At 38.5% G+C, this 17,942-nt stretch overlaps 1 protein-coding gene across 8 annotated transcripts in view; it reads right to left on the reverse strand.

Annotated features, from left to right (window-relative positions):
- Positions 1–14,848, reverse strand: part of PHC3 (polyhomeotic homolog 3) — a 91,959-nt gene extending 77,111 nt beyond the window's left edge. For all 8 annotated transcript variants that reach the window (XR_006965807.1, XR_006965805.1, XR_006965804.1 and 5 more), the window contains exons 1-4: positions 14,826–14,848; positions 11,658–11,823; positions 7,311–7,466; positions 6,109–6,186 (exon numbers count right to left, since the gene is read on the reverse strand). Coding sequence is in view for 4 of the 8 variants with exons in the window: in XM_047100364.1 (XP_046956320.1) it covers positions 6,109–6,186; positions 7,311–7,466; positions 11,658–11,823; positions 14,826–14,839 (414 nt within the window). In the remaining 4 variants the exon portion in view is untranslated. The remainder of the gene's footprint in view (positions 1–6,108; positions 6,187–7,310; positions 7,467–11,657; positions 11,824–14,825) is intronic.
- Positions 14,849–17,942: the final 3,094 nt, after the last annotated feature.

Below are 17,942 nucleotides of genomic sequence, written 5' to 3' on the forward strand. Positions count from 1 at the left end.
CTCTCAAATGTCATCTCTACACCATACTCCCACTCTCTCATTCCACTCCAGCCACACTACCCTCTCTGTTCCTCGAGCATGTTTGCCTCCTTCACTCTCCTTCAAATACCATTTTTATTAGCAATGCTTTCCCTGACCACCCTGGTTAAAAAAGCAAATTCCCTCTCCCCATTCCCCTTTCTTGCATTATTCTTCTTTATAGCACTTACCATCTGACATATTACATACCAGCTTACCATCTGTCTATCTCTAGCTCCACAAGGACAGAGAATTTGTCTGTTGTGTTGCTGTGCTCCCAGCACCTAAAGGGTCTGGCACCTATTGAATGCTAATAAATATGTGTCGTATAAGTGAAATGTATGAATGAAAAAGAATCATAGAACTGGGCTTCAAAATCTCATCTTGTTTAGCACCATAACTAGAAAGCTATCACAAACAAGGTTTTCCCTTTTTGACTAAATAGTACAGTGAAAGAAAATCAAAACACCCAAGATTAATGTAGATCCCAGGACCAAAAGACAACAAAGAAAAAGAGAATGAGATACAAACAGCTATTGAGTCATTTAGAGACTTATGATTGTAATTTTCAGCTACATAATCCTTTCCAGCTGAAAATGCCCATAAAGGAGAAAGTATATAGAGAATGATGGTACTTCAGTTACATTAAAACAAATAAAATTAACTACATAAGTCTATCTGTTTACATTCACGTATAAAAACACACAGTAATAGGAAAGCCTAACACAAAATTTTTTCAGGGCCAAAGGGACTACTGAATCAGGATGTCCCTTCTACTTTATACAATTGTAGTGTATGTCCCTTAAACAACACGAGTACGTTTGTGTTTTATTTAGGCAATATAAAAATTAACAAAATAAAGCTCTTCAATCTACTTCCTCAGAGATAACCAATGACTAACAATTTGTTGTGTATCACAGATTTTCTTCCTGAATAGTCAGGCAGATATATAGATTTTTTTTTTAAGTAAGTTAAATGACAGGAATTCTGTTTCCAGGAAGATAGAGATACTTTTCAGTATCCCTCCCACTAAATAAAACTAAAAACCTTTGATGTTACATATAAAATAAGCATAAGAAGATCCCGAGAGGTGGAGAGAAGCAGACTGGCTAAGGACCTCAGAACCCACTTAACCATGTTGTTGTGAGGTCCCTGGGTTTTCTTTTTGTCTTATAGAACCCAAAATTTTAAGCTGAAGTAGTCAGTAACCCAGAAATACAAATGGGTACAAACAAAAAAAGCCCCAAAAGCAGCCTGTTCTTTCCAGCCGAAAGACCAAGAAAGGGGCTACCTACAACATGGAAAACTTTTAGACAACTGTTCTACTCTAGCCAAACACCACAGAAAACACTGTGGCCCCACCCACACCAGCAAAAACTTCCACCTACACCAGGATGTAATGAGGTACCCCAATTCTCCTAATCCTTCCAATGGATATGCTTCAGAGAAAACAAGGTAGAGAGGCAGGATTTTCATCCCAGCCAGGCAGTAACAGACTTACCACCACCAACGCACCCTGTCCCTGCAGTATCAGTGGAGCAGTAACAGGTACTTTTACTCCCCTCGCTCCCTCCAGCCAGGACTCTCACCACCACTCAGCAATTATGAGTGTCAATAGAGATCAAATGGGTAACCTGGACTTTCTACCCTCAGACGATAGTAAGGAGGTGGCACACATTCCCTTTCAGAAGCTAGCCAAAACACAAAGTTTAAATATGATACACTCATAATACTCAAAATATTGAGGTTTCAATCAAAAATCACCCATCAGGGGCGCCTGGGTGGCGCAGTCGGTTAAGCGTCTGACTTCAGCCAGGTCACGATCTCGCGGTCCGTGAGTTCGAGCCCCGCGTCGGGCTCTGGGCTGATGGCTCAAAGCCTGGAGCCTGTTTCCGATTCTGTGTCTCCCTCTCTCTCTGCCCCTCCCCCGTTCATGCTCTGTCTCTCTCTGTCCCAAAAATAAATAAACGTTGAAAAAAAAAAATTAAAAAAAAAAAATAAAAAAAACAAAAATCACCCATCAAACTAAGAACCAGAAAGACCTAAGCTGAATACTTAAGACAATAAGTAGATGCCAACATCAAGATGAAAGATAAAATTATCTGGCAGATTTTAAAGCAGTCATCATAAAAATGCTTTGAACAAGCAACGTGAGCCCACTTGAATGGAAAAACTCTCAGCAAATAGAAGATACAAATAAGAACCACATGGAAATTTTAGAACTGGAAAACAGAATAACCTAAATGTAAGTTAATGAGATCATACTATAATTTTTTGCTTTTTTCACTTAATACCTAATGAAAATGTAAGTCTCTGTATACACACATATTTTTTAGCTATAGTGGTCCACTGTACGAATTAACTGTAATTTGTTTAATCTTTAATGGGCACTTATTTATATTGTTTATAATTTTTCACGATTATAAACCATGCATAGTTGTATAATTATGTCATTTTTGCATGATTATCTATGTCATAATTATCTGTCATTTTTAGTAAATGACATCACTAAAAATAACAGTAAGTAAAAGGGAATGCATAGTTGAAATTTTCATACTCATTGACAAATAATCTTTCAGAAAGGTTGTACCAAATACATTCCCACTTATAGTGTATGAGTATACCTACTTTCTCACATCCTTGCCAATAATGGGTATTGACTCAATGTTGTTCCTTGTTTTCTGATTTAAGAGATGTCCTTGTTTTTACATACACTTCTTTGTTACTAATACAGTAAATACATTTTCATATATTGAGAAGCCAGAAATTTTTCTTTGAAAATTACTAATACAGGTCTTTTGTGAATTATCATTGTTTATCTTACAATTATAAATGAATCCTTGTTATTTCACAAATATCAGCTGGTTAATCTACAAGGTACTAATATATTTTTAATCATTCTGTTGGTTTTTAACTTTGTTGCTTTTTTTTGCAGCAGAGTTTTTAATTGGTTTGGATTTCATTTTTGGCAAGTCAAATTTAACTAAATCTAAGTCCCATTCAGTTAAAGTACAAAGGCATCAACTTGAACACTCAGTCCCAACTACTTTTAAAACCAAACAATCATAAAATCACCACTCTCACTACTGATCAAAGTCTAGAATTAGTCTGTTTTAATGAGGTTTGGAAAGAAGAGGATGCTGGCACCCACTGATTACCTATATATTCAATTAACAACAGCCTTCTCCACAGTTTCAACCCTAAATCACATTGACTGGATTTTGACTCCATTGTTTAATAATATTCCATTTCTCCATTGGGATCCCACTCCTATTCTAAATCCAAGTCTATGGATCTGGCTGATGACTTGACAACCTACCTTCTAGCCCTTTCTCCTACTGGAGGCTGGACCCTTCCCAGTGGGATTTCACTGTTGATCTGGAATCCTACCTTGAAATAACCAAAAACTGTGAAAAGTTTCTAGACTGCCACCTGACATGGCTCATTAGTATCACTACACTACCTAGAGATTTCTGCTACCACACTCTTCCCCTCTTTTGGAGACTGACCCATACTTACTAAGCTACCTTGGGTATCATAATTTGGATAGCTAGTCCACTCACTTGAGCTACTGCTCAACTGGGATATAAAATAAAACAAATGCAGTGTATTTTTTTTTTTATTTTCCTGGACATCTGCTCTCCATGCTTACCTCTTTCCCCCCACCAACCAATCACAGGTTCTGGCATGCTTTATCATACATACAAGCCTGCCTGGTTTATGACAAGCAGCACTAATAATGTCATAAAAAAATAAATACAATCACTGGAATCAGAATTTCTGTGAAAGTCACATACATAAATTCATGAGAGAAAAATAGTTTAAAAGGATACCTTTTAATAATTTGAAAATCTCTCTTTGATATTTATGATATGCCAGTATTTCAAAGAATAAAAAAATTTGCCCATAATTTTTTTTAACCAGCTCACAAATGTTTACAGTGCTTGCCTTAACTACCAATGTATTAATTAAAGACAGATCCGGCATCAATAACCATAATTATAGTATTAAGGCTTAGGGCTAGATTACATTGCTTAAATTTTTCTTTTTCAGTCTGTTTTCAAGTCATAAGTAACATCTTTTTTTTTTTAAGTTTATTTATTTATTTTGAGAGAAAGAGGGGAGGGGCCAGAGAGAGAGAGAGAGAGAGAGAGAGAGAGAGAAAGAGAGAGAGAAAGAGAGAGAGAATCCCAAGTAGGTATGCACTGTCAGCACAGAGCCTGATGCAGGGCTTGATCTCACGAAGTGAGATTTAACTAATTTTATTCATGTTCCAGGATACTTCCATGCCAAAAAATAGGATTTTTAAATTAAAAATGTCAGTAGCCATAAAAATAATCATATGCTCCTATATATGTACTTAGTCAGCAAAGACCATACCCCTCGCTAAAGAAATACAGTACAAGTTATCTTCAATTCCTTAGCAATCTACAACTAAACTCTACTGCAGTATATTTTACAAAGTATCAGAGTATTATCATCTGGGATCAGGAAAAATTAGTTAGAAAGGATATTATTAGGTTAACTCAATGGTTCTCAGCCAGGGGCAGTTTTGCCTTCCAGGAAACATCTGCCAGTGCCTAGAGACATTTTTGGTTGTCACACTGTGGCAAAGAGGAGGGCCTACTAGTATCTAGTGGGTAGAAGCTAGGGATGCTGCTAAGGACCCAAACAGTGCACAGGATAGCCCCCCTACACACACAGCAAAAAGTTATCTGGTCCATAACGTCTACAGTGGAGGAGACAGAGCAATCTGGAACTAATGAAATGTGAATATGGACTACACTGTTAAATTTCCTGCATCTGACCATTCTCATGTGGTGTTGTAAAAGAACAACTTTGTTCATAGGAAATACATATTGAAGTATTTAAGAATAAAGGAACATGTCTCAACTAACCTGCAAATGGTTCAGAAAAAGATGTCTGTCTACACGTATATATGTAGAGAGAAAGAATGAATGATAAAGCAATGAACCAAATAGTAACAATGGTGAATCTGAGTAAAAAGTATATAGAAATTTTCAATATTCTTACAATATGAAATTCTATCAACATAAAAAATTAAGTATTACATGCCTATAAATTTCTTTTAACTGGGAAACTCTGCACAATTTCTATATATGTGCAATATAGCAAATCAGATTTACTCCTTTCTCAAAATAAATTACATTATCTTAGGGTGCTGGGTGGCTCAGTCATTTAAGCGTCCAACTCTTGATTTTGGCTCAGGTCATGATCTCACAGTTCATGAGATTGAGTCCCGCGTCAGGCTCTATGCTGACAGTGCATGCCTGCTTGGGATTCTCTCTCTTCCACTCTCTCTGCCCTCTCCCCTGCTTGTGCTCTCTCTCTCTCTCTCAAAATAAAAATAAACTTCAAAAAAAAAATTTTTTTAAAGTTACGTTATCTTGAATGGATACTTGTAAATTGGCCAAGATAAGTAAGCATAAGCTGAAAAGTATTAATTTCTAAAATGTGAAGTGTCCAAAAAAAGCTAGAAACATTTAGATGTCTACCAAGGGTTGACATTCTTTAGTATATCGCAGGGAATACATGGCCTAATACTCCTGCATTGTACCTTTCAGGCTTTCAATACATACTGCAAACTGCCATCATTCTGAATCACATAAGATCTGAGCAAAATCAGCGGGAAAACATATATAAGAAATACAAAAACATTTTCACAGCGCCTGGGTGGCTCAGTCAATTAAGTGTCCTACTTCAGCTCTGGTCATGATCTCACAGTCTGTGAGTTCGACCCCTGTGTCAGGCTCTGTGCCGACAGCTAGGAGCCTGGAGCTTGCTTTGGATTCTGTGTCTCCCTCTCTCTCTCTCTGCTCCTCCCCTGCTCAATCTCTCTCAAAAATAAATAAACATTAAAAAAAATGTTCTTAAAAAAAAAAAAAACTCAGGTTTTCAGAAGCTTAACATTAGCTCTGAATTCTTGAAACTTATCATTTCTATTTCTAGGCACTTATCACTTAAGTATCAATCAACAAATATACAACAGCAACTTTGTAAATATTAAGTTCACTTTTGGAAAGCAGTAATTAACATTTTTAAATCCAGGAAAAAATTTAGGGCACTTACAGATGTCTGGGACATACTTGACTGTTGTGTGACACTTCCTGTGGGGGATGTAGATGGTCTTCCACTGGACAAACTTGCCTAAAATAATAAGATCTTTATAATACGTCTATAAAAATCTGAAGTTAAAAACTTTCTGGCACCAAGATACCAAAAAATCACAATAAAAGTTAAAACATCTAGGTATGAACCAATGCAAAATTCAATTCACAGTCAACACAGATTAAGCTTTGGCCCAACAGATTAAGAAAAAAAGGAAAAAGCTGAATAATGAAAACGAACGACCCAAAGGCTAATCTTATTTTAATAGCTGCACTCATTGTCAGTTTCACTCTACAAGTCTCTGTCTTCTTTCAAGTGGAATCACCACTCCAACGTTATGAAAAAGAAAATGGAGCCACATCAGGTGCCAGTGGGTTTCAGTTTCCTAACTTGTATCATGAACATGAAGTTATTTAAAATCATACTACGAAGAAGATGAAAGAGCTGTGTTCCTAACAGAAATAAACCTTTTTCAGGTTCAATCAACTGAGATCCTCCTCTCATAAGAATATTTAAGATTAAATCTTCACATACAGTCTTATTTAAATAAACAGAATAAGAATGAAAATCTTTTTCAGAGCAAGCATTTAATTATAAAAATATCCCGTTATATCACTAGGAAGATATGACTGGATATAAGAAAGGTGCATGTATATATATTTTTATACAGAAAATTTCTGGAGGAATATATACTGAACAGCAGCCACCTGTGAAGAATGAAAAACAGTAGTGGGTCTAGAAAATGAACACCTCCACTTTACCTCTTATAAACAATTTTATACTGCTTGATTTTTTTAAATGAATGTAAATTACTTATATTAAAATTCTTTTCACTGAAATGTAAATACAATTCCTGTAACCCTAAGTATTCACTGTTGTACCCAGAATTTTATCACCCACAAAACCATGACACTAGCATAGTATTTCTGCAAAGTAGATAAAAAGAAGTGGGACGGAGCTAGCAACCGAGTAACATATAAAACATATCCGTATACTTTTTATTAACTTCTATCTGGCAGCCTATTAATTTAAGAAAAACTAATCACAGGACATCTGAGAATTCCGAAATAATACCCAATATATCTATTTTCAGTAAGTATCTGCAAAAAATGTGAACTTTTGTCAACTTTACCTCATAAAGTCTGAATTCAGTTAAGTCTCACCTGAACTGCAGCAAGGCTCTGAAGCTGGGAGCTGCTTAAGTGCTGCTGCTGGAGGGCTGCGGTGTGTAGCATCAAGTGCTGCTGCTGAGCAGCGTACATCTGCTGAAGGTACTGAGCAGCAGAGCTGGGGGGGCGATGCAATGCCTGCTGAATCACCTGTGACGAGTCAATTGAACCAATGTCAAATCATGATCTTAATGTTAAGCTTAACCATGAAGTATAAAACAAGCGGTGGTTTAAAATTTCACTACGTTAATATTGAGTGTAACGTTTATTAACATAGTTCTCTCCTAGTTACGTACGACTAAGATTCGCTAATCTGTACAAATCAAAGCCACCCAAAAGAAGCAATTCACAAAAGAAAAAAGAGCCAAATAAGCACCTGAAAAAATCTTCACTCTCATTAGTAGTCAAAATTTACAAATTAAAACAAGATACTATTTTCCAACTTTCAGATGAATAACTGACTTATTTTAGTGTATGCGCTGCCAAAGCAAGAACTGAATAACTGACTTAAAAGAATATTACCACTAAATGGGGAAACAGATAACTCTCATAGTGTCAGTAAGAATGTAAACTGGCGTACTGTTTTTAGAGAAAACTGGGTAGCGTTCAGGGCGTGGGTATAGAGAGGAATATGCATTTACAGCCATTACAAATAATAACATAGACCAATGCTGCTCAATATAGCAGCCACTAGCCACATGTGTCTCCTAAGCACTTACAAATGCAGCTAATGCAACTAAGAAAATGAGTTTTTAATTTTACTATATTTTAATATAAGTAGCCACAAGCACCTAGGAACACAATACACCTGTATTGTACAGCACAGACATATCTACTTTTAGCAACAAAAAAAAATTCCCAAATATATCATTTGGTGAAAAAAGCAGATTACTAAATAGTGTACAGAGTAAGATACCATTTTATATTAAAATATTTAAAAGACTATTCAGGAAAACATTAAAAGACTACCAATAGACAGCTAGATTTGAGGAGATTTTTACCTTCTCATTTGTACTTTCCATAAATATCTGGAAAAAATCTACAAGCAGGTATTATATAAATAATCATGTAAAACTATAAAGCTACTTCCTGTTTTAAATTATTACTTCTTTTAATGTTTTTAAATGTCAGATCCCTTTCAACATAAAAAAAGCTATTCTAACTTAAAAAAATTCCTGAAAAAGTGTTAATTACTGTGAATATTAGTAAAATATAAAATCTGAGCCTGAAACTTCACAAATAGATACATGTAGAAAAGTATTCTAAAAAAAGAGAAAAAAATCCTTGATCTGTCCAAACTCGTAAGTCAGACTAGACCTCTCCTCTGCAACCACATTCCAAAGTCACACCATGACCCACAGTGATCTGAAACAGCACAAAACCCTACTCTCAGGATCAAACCACAGTGTTCAGAACTAACAGAGTAATTGAGCCATAATCCTACAGCTTGAGGTCTGAGTCAGGACACCATGAACCACAGAGCAATGAATCTCTTTATCCAAATTCCAAGAAACATATTTCCTTGTTTACTTTCATGTATTCATATCTCATCTCTCCAACTACAGATTGGCTATATCTGCTACAGACTCCTGTCACAATATCAATGTATGCTTTTGACCTTTCAGGAGACGATAGACCAGCATTAAGCAATTTAGAATTACAGCAGTACACCTTTTGGGTCAGGTAAATCTATATATGTTCTTCGAATTCCATAATAAAACTAAAGTCAAACTAAAATAACATAAATATAATCTATTTGACACATTTTTGTCAGTGTAGCCATTTCTTCTATTGTCAACACAGTCTTTCATTATCATTCAATGACACACTGATGGGAGAGAGACTCCTAAAAGGCAAGTTAAAGGTACAACACATTGTTCTTTTTTTAATCTTTAAAGAAACAAAAAGGGTAAAGAGAACTCATGGGACTGGAAAAGAATGCTGGACAGTATTAAAGAACTACTTAGGTAATTCAATGAATATTGATTTGACTGTACTTTAGAGGAAGCAATTCTATCACCTCATAAGAACTAGTATAAGTGCTATTTGTGAGAGATGACTATACCTATCCTTCTCCAGTAACATCTTATTTTTTATTAACACATTCAGCTTAGATAAAAACTAGAGATCAAAATGTCATATTAAAATACCACATCAACTACATGCTCAAACATCTAGATACTCTCTCCTATATCCCTGGCCGCAAAGAAGGTAAAAAACATTAAAAACACATTCCTCATTCCAGTTTGAACTTTTGCTGGACTGACTCAATCTTCAACAACTCTGATTCTACCCCATGGTAACTTCAGAATTCTAAACAACAAAACAGTTAAAAGCCATCATGCTGGGATATCCAATCTAGAAAAATGGGAGTGGAGAGAGGACTATATCGCAACCAGGTTAAGTTATTTTCAGAGTTGAATGAAACACAAAAACTCACGGAGTCATTAAAGCCACAACTCTAAAACCAGACAATCTACTAGCTATGTGAATTTAGGAAAAGTTAATCTATTTAAAACATCAGTTTTCCCATCTGTAAAATGAGAGATAACAGCATCCACTTTACAGAGGTGTGGTGAGGATTAAGAGATAATCCAGGAATGCCCGAGTGGCTCAGTAGGTTAACATCCTTTGACTCTTGACTTTGGATAAGGTCATGATCTCATAGTTTATGAGTTCAAGCCCTGCTTCCAGGCTCTGCACTGGCACTTCAGAGCCTGCTTGGGATTCTTTCTCTCTCTCCCTGTCTCTGCCCCCTCCCCTGCTCGTGCATGCACTCTCTCTCTCTCAAAATAAATAAATAAACTTAAAAAAAAAAAAAAAAAGAGGGATCCCTAGGTGGCTCAGTCAGTTGAGTGTCCGACTCTTGATTTTAGCTCAGGTCATGATCTCATGGGTTTGAGCCCCACACCAGACTCTGCACTGTCAACAGGGACCCTGCTTAGAGTTCTCCGTCTTTTCTCTCTCTCTGCTCCTCCCCTGCTAATGCTCTCTCTCAAAAATACGTAAACTTTAAAAAAAAGATAATCCACGTAAAGCATTCATCAAATGCTTGCCACATAGCAATTGTTCAATAAATATTAGCTACTGTTATTGATTGGGAATATATAATGTGCCCCACACCGTTTTAATGCTTCCTTTAATGATCAAAGTAACTAAGGAACTAGATGGTCTCATCCTCATTTTACAATTTCCTGATGGTCAAAGAGATCATGCCTCTCAGCCAAGACACATAGCTACTAAGGATTAAGAAAATGGAATTCAAACAAAGAGCATATCAGACTACAATGCCCATGCCCTTTTTATGAAATACCATATTGCCTCAACCTCATTATAAAAGTTAACCAAGTAAACTTAATTTTGCAACCAAGTGAAGAGACTAAAACTTTTCCTAAATATTCCCTTCCCCCCTCTGCCCCTAAGAACTTTAAATGATTCTTCTGCTTAGGTTCTTAAGCCACTTGAGTTTAAAATGAACCTCTTGGGGCACCTAAGCGGCTCAGTCGGTTGGGCGTCTGACTTTGGCTCAGGTCATGATCTCGCAGCTCGTGGGTTCAAGCCCTGCATCGGGCTCTGTACTGACAGCTCGGATCCTGGAGCCTGCTTCGGATTCTGTGTCTCCTTCTCTCTCTGCCCCTCCCCAACTCGCACTCTGTCTCTCAAAAATAAACATTAAAAAAAATCTTCAAAAAAATAAATAAATAAAATGAAATAAAATAGGGGCACCTGGGTGGCTCAGTCGGTTGAGCGTCCGACTTCGGCTCAGGTCATGATCTCACAATTCGTGAGTTCGAGCCCCACGTCGGGCTCTGTGCTGATAGCTCAGAGCCTGGAGCCTGCTTCAGATTCTGTGTCTCCCTCTCTCTCTGCTCTTCCCCTGCTCACATGCTGTCTCTCTCTCAAAAATAAAGATTAAAACATATTAAAAGAAAAAAAAAAGAAATAAAATAAACCTCTTAACACATCCACAGACCTGAACAGATCTTCCTAAGTCTATATTTTGGTTTCAAATATAAAAGAACCTAGAAAAGCCTAGATCCATTCTGTATATTTAGGCTGTAGGCTGAGTGTCTCCACATTGTAGCAGCCACCTAGAGCCCTTCCAATTATAATTTTCCTGACATATGGTTTTATAAGCCACATGCTGACAAATGTAAGCCCTTTCAATAGAAGGATTATTAAGTAACTTTTGATTGTTTCAGATATTAACTATTCTAACTGTACTCATTTAGAAAATATCATGTGACTCATTTGAGGACGTAAAACAATAGGTTCACCTGGCTTAAGAGAAAAATAACGGCATCCTAAGTCTTAGCCCACCCGTCATTATAACTGAAATACCTGTACAGCGTGTCGGTCTGAGCCACTGTAGACAGAGATCTGTGGCTGCTGCATTCGAGAGGAGGAAGTGGTAATAGTTGTGGTGGTGGTACTACTGGCTGTTGTCGACACAGAAGATGTGCCAGGGTTTGCTTCACTATCCATAGCTGTACTGTGGTCCTTGAATCTGTCAGGTAACACAAAGGGTTTGTGTCGGCAAAAGCATTGTATTACAGGCTTTAAAGAGTATTTAATTATTTCAAAGAAATAATCAGCAACAATCTAAATTTTTAAGACAACCCTCATAATAGCAGAGATAGCATACAGTCACCATAAACACTTAGAAAGGAAAAGTACTTCACAAATATATAGCATATTTGATAGTTAATACCTTCTAAATTTGAGTTCAAATAATTCAGGATATGCAACTTAAATAAATCCTGGCCTAAAGTTTATCTTTTCATTATTGAAAGATGAGTGAAACCGAAACAAGTTTATAAAAGAATACTATACCTAAAAAATAAATACTAAAGCAACATCAGAATTTAAAATATTTCTTTACTTTCTTTTGACCAAAGTCATTCTATTAAAGTCTTATCTATTAAAATAGGATGCCTAAGCATTTGTGTTCATTAGCTTATTTCTGGTTACCATATACACTCCGCTTTTAAATTATGTTCTTATTAATTTTAAAAATAATTTAAGATTTTATTTTTGGGGGCGCCTGGGTGGCTCAGTCAGTTAAGCATCCGACTTCGGCTCAGGTCATGATCTCGCGGTCCAAGAGTTCGAGCCCCGCGTCGGGCTCTGTGCTGACAGCTCAGAGCCTGGGGCCTGCTTCAGCTTCTGTGCCTCCCTCTCTCTCTGCCCCTCCCCTGCTCATGCTCTGCCTCTCTCTGTCTCAAAAATAAATAAAAACATTAAAAAAAAAAAAGATTTTATTTTTTAAGTAATCTCTATATTCGATGTGGGCCTCTAAGGGGCACCTGGCTGGCTCGATGGGTAGAGCATACAACTCTTGATCTCAGGGTTGTGGTGAATTCAAGCTCCACAATGGGCACAGAGCTTACATTTAAAAAAAAAAAAAAAAAAAGTAGGGGCGCCTGGGTGGCTCCATTGGCTAAGTGTCCGACTTTGCTTCAGGTTCGTGATTTCAAACCCCGCACTGGGCTCTCTGCTGTCAGCACAGAGCCTGCTTCAGATCCTCTTTCTCCCTCTCCACTCATGCTCTCTCTCTCTCAAAAATAAACATTTTTTAAAAAGTAAAAATAGTAAGTTTTTATTAACTCACACCGGCTTTTCCCCTAGTCTACAACACTGTCCACACTACACCTAATAACTCTGGTTATACTTATAAGCAGATTACTCCTGGAAAACAGAGCAGCTGACAACAATTTCCTCACTTCCTTCCAAAAACCTCCTCTCACAAAGAATTGCTTCAAATTTTGAAAAACCGTAATTATGTTACTTTCCTCATGTATGGATAGTAAAGGACATTTTTGTACCAGACTTTCTGATTCCTTCAAACTCACTTCATTGTTGTGGTATAAAATTCCACTTAACACTGAATCTACAACTGAATAAATTCAAACAACATTTTAAGTCAAATCTGAGGGCCTCAATATTGTTAGAAAGTAAAACTTAGAAATGCACCAGAATGGTGAAAAGCACACTTGAGAATATACTGATTTTATCTGTCTTTCTTATCCAATCTTTTCTTCTGAGAAGCAAAATCTGCCACACATCACATCAGCATCATTGACAAGAATGGAGCAAGAACACTTTCTACTTCATGAAAAGACAAAGGAATTTGGCACTACTTGTGCATACACACACTATTCCCATATGGTGTCCCTTTACGTACAAATTTTCTTTGTTCTTTACACCATTTGTGCAAATAGTATTTATAGGCTGTCCAAGGAATTAAAAGTAAAAAAACAAAAAAACAAAAAACCTCAATTTAATAAAAGGAAGTGAAAGGAAAATAGAGGAAAACAGCTGACTTCAGTTTTTTGATTAGTAAATGACTCACATCTTTATGCTTCTCTAGGGTTTTTTTTTATACTTTTTCAAACTGCTTTCCAATCATCAAATCATATGTTCAAATCATACAGATTTAGTGGTAGACAAGGTAAACTTTTTGCCAAATTGTTGGCTGTCAAAACTCTTACCCATGTAGCAGTGATATGCAAAAAGCCAGTTTAAATTCTGGTCCTTTCTGACAGCTATTCTGCACAACCACGTCCTCAAACTGAAACCCCATGGTAAGTTCGTTCACTAACAAACCAAAGATGGTCGCAGATAAGCCAAATTCTAGGCCCAAATCTAAACATCAGTGAGCAGGAAGGACCAAACCATTGTATCACATTTGGAGACCTGGCACAAAAAAACAATTTTACTAACTCCACCGTCTGTGCGTAGTACTGTCTGCAAAATACAGCTGGCAGTCGTGGTGCACAAGAGGCCTACCCAGGAAACACGAAGTTTGAGTAGCTAACTAAGGACATCATCACACCACACCGCCGCACAAGAACATGGCTCTCTAAGGCAGGCGTCAACACTGCAGCCAGAGACCCAGGGGAAATAAGGTCTTTCTTTCCGGGGTGTTTCAGCCTGGCCAGACCCGCAGGAGCCCCCGCCGCGCTAAGGCCCGCGCTAGGACACCTTCTCCACGCCTCCTGGGGGAGGGCGGTGAGCAGCCTAGTCTCAGGTTCTCCCTCCGAGGAGGAGTGGGGTGACGCCGGGGCGGGAAGGGGGGGAGCGCTAAGGAGGCCCGGCAGTGCCCGCCCAACCCTACCCAGCCTCCGCGGGCCCCTGGAGCGGGCATCCGTGACAAGGCTGCCCGCGGGGCCCACTTGCAGGGATGACAGCGCCTGAGGGGCCCGCTGGGGCCCACCTCCCGGAAGACCCCAGCGGTCGGGGTCCCTGGGGTGACTCTGCCAGCAGGGCCCTGCCGATTCGGGATCACACGGCGGAAGGGGCGCTCCCGCCTGGAGGTAACTAGACCCTTACAGTTGGCCTCCGCCCCCCTATATGGGCCAAGCGGGCTCCTCCAAGCAAGATAAGGAACTCCTGGGTCTCCCTTTCCCTGCACTGCCCTCCAAAGAGCCTTGAGCTTTCCCCTCAGGGGACATGTCGTTGCCCCACTCGCCCCCCGGTTACGACATCAGTCACCAGCAAGTCACTCACTCCGCTTCCGCCATCTTCTCTCCTCCATCACTAACACGGGCTGCGCATGCGCCCCCCGGCGGCGAGCGGAGGGGCGGGGTCGACTCAGCCCGGGGGCCCCCCCAAGGTCACGTGGCGTTCTCGGCTTCCAATCCCCCCTCCCACCTGAGGCCTTGTTCGCTCTGGGAAATGACCAGGTTTCTCCAATTTAGCTGCCACTATCTCCCCTCCAATCCCTCCCTTTCTCTTGCCGATGGTCATCTTCTTAAGGAGGGGTCTGTAACCAAGATATAAAAAGTTCTGCTTGGACAGTTAACTTAAAATTTTTAAGAACATCTAAAATATACCAAAGCCTATGCAAACTGCCATAAGTGAAATGAAAGAAAATACAACCGAGATTGGATGAAGTTTCAGTGGGAAAGGAAATGCCTTGGTGGCTACCGGGCTTGTTACCTAGGGCTTATTGAAGTTGGGGGTACAAACAAGCAGTTCCTCTCTCAGCCTCAAAAATTGTGTTCCAGACGCTGTGAGATTAAGGAATCACCATGATTACCCTATGAATATTATTCACGTCTTCCGCATGAATTTACTGAGCATTTAGTAGGGATTGCAAACTTGAGCACCGGAAAGAATAAGCAGGAATGGCCACCGGTCTGCTAATATGGTTTGCTGTACAGTGTATATGCTAACTACACTGAGGCAGACTGAGACAAATAAATAAAGATGACTTTTAAAAATATGTGTCTTCCAAGAAATTTTAATATCAAGAGTGGGGTGTTTTTGTAGAGATATCCATTCAATGTAATAAGTATTCTGAAACATCCATTAAGTGCTTTGGAAACCTTAAGTTCATGAAATAATCAATCTTTACTGCCCTTAACAGAAAAAAAGTGTACTGATGACAATGTCTTTTGGTATTTCTAGACCTAATTTCAAGACCTGAAAAATGAAGTATTGATATAAATCTATCATAAAGTGTATTGTGGTCTAATGAAAAGTATACTTAATCTTAGAAATCTTGTGCTTTCAGGCTTTCCCTAGGGAAGGAAAAAGAACATTTCCAGTGTAAACTAAATTGTCAGTTTACTTCTTTTCCCCCCTCTGAAAAGATAGGTTTTTGTGTGATTTTTCCTAAAGATTTTATTCTTGGGGCACCTGGGTGGCTCAGTTGGTTAAGTGTCTCACTCTTGACTTCAGCTCAGGTCATGATAGTGTCAAACCCCACATCAGGCCCAGCTCAGAGCCTGCTTGGGATTGTCTCTCTTTCTCTTTCTGCCCCTTCCCAGCCCATGCATGCATTCTCTCTCTCTCTCTCTCTCTCTCGTCTCTCTCACTCCAAATAAATAAACTTTAAAAAAAAAAAAAAGATTTTATTCCTAAGTAATCTCCACACCCAAGATAGGGCTCAAACTCACAATCCTGAGATCAAGAGTAGCATGATATTATATTTAATATATATATTTTTAAAAAGAATAGCACACTATTCTGACTGAGCCAGCCAGGCACCCTTGAAAATGTGGTTTCTTTACTTCATTTTCCTCTCTGAGGGCAGTGCCTTTCCTTCTACTCCTAGGAGAACTCACTGAGAAAGTCCCCTTTGAAAAGTCCCTTTGGATACTTAAAAATATTACTACTTTTTGTTTCATTTCTGACATGCTTATATGATGGCATTGTCATTTGACTCTCAAGAATCAAATTTCCATTGGTATTGCTGAAATTTTTGGTTAGAGAAACAAAAGTGAAGAAATTACAGTCTTAAACCTAAAGACAGAAAATGTCAAAGGAGTGTTTGGAATAAACATGTTAGGTAAAGTATTTTAGGTAAAGTCAGACCAGTATTGCTTTTTGAGAAACATTTCTTTTTTTTTTTAATTTTTTAATATTTATTTATTTTTGAGATTTTGAGAGAGAGAGAGAGAGAGAGATGTGCAGAGTACAAGTGGGGTAGAGACAGAGAGAGATAGCCAGAGAATCTGAAGCAGGCTCCAGGCTCCGAGCTGTCAGCACAGAGCCTGATGCGGGGCTCAAACCCATGAACCGAGAGATCATGACCTGAGCTGAAGTCGGATGCTCAACCGACTGAGCCACCTAGGCACCCCATTGAGAAAACATTTCTAAAGTTGATAGTTATTAGAACAACAGCAACCATGTATACAGCCTTTTTACTAAGCGCAGACTCATTTAATCTTCACCAAAACCCTGGATATAATTAACATCATTCCCATTTAGCACAGAGGTAGAGTAAGGCTCAAGGTGATTAAGAATCCATAGTATCTCTGCTTGAATGTACCAGAAGCAGGATTCTAATTTCCATCTCCAAAGCCAAGATTTTTTTTTCATGGCAGCATTCAGAAAGCCATTGTGTGAAATGTTAGAAGAAACAAAGTATGATGAGGGACTACTCTTAAGACATTTATCATCATAGCGGTGCCTGGGTGGCTCAGTCGGTTGAGCATCCGACTTCGACTCAGGTCATGATCTCTCAGTTCATGGGTTCGAGCCCCGCATCAGGCTCTGTGCTGACAGCTCGGAGCCTGGAGCCTGCTTCGGATTCTGTGTCTCCCCGTCTCTCCGCCCTTCCCATGCTCATGCTCTGTCTCCCTCTGTCAATAATAAATAAACATTAAAAAAAATTAAAAAAGAAAGAAATTTATCATCACTTACCTGATCAGAGGAAGGTATTTTCCTTCTTTGTGATTTCCTTTTTTTAAATTTACTTTTTATTTTATTATTGTTTAAATATAATTTATTGTCAAATTGGCTAACGGACAGTGTGTGAAGTGTGCTCTTGGTTTTTGGGGTGTGATTTCCTAAGGAAAGGATGTATATGGCATGCTAGCGAGTTGAACTTCTTTCTAAAGTTTCCAGGAACCATAACCTTGGAGAAGTGTTAGGATCCTATTTGGTTTTAGAAAAACCCCTCTAGCTTTGTGAAGGATAGATTGGAGGAGAATGAAAATGGAGACAGGGCAACTAATTTAGAAACTATATGAATCCTAAGAGAAATAAATGATAAGGGCTACAGGAATGGAAAAGAAGGCGAGATGAAAATTTCAGTTCCTTAGTTGCATTAGTCGCACTTCAAGTGCTCAATAGCCACATGTAGCTAGTGGCAACTACATTGTGCAGTGCAGATAT

Source organism: Lynx rufus, unplaced genomic scaffold, assembly GCF_022079265.1.
Source record: "Lynx rufus isolate CCGP_SWC_20201006 ecotype Redwood Valley unplaced genomic scaffold, mLynRuf1.p SCAF_5, whole genome shotgun sequence".
NCBI classification, from domain to species: Eukaryota; Metazoa; Chordata; class Mammalia; order Carnivora; family Felidae; genus Lynx; species Lynx rufus.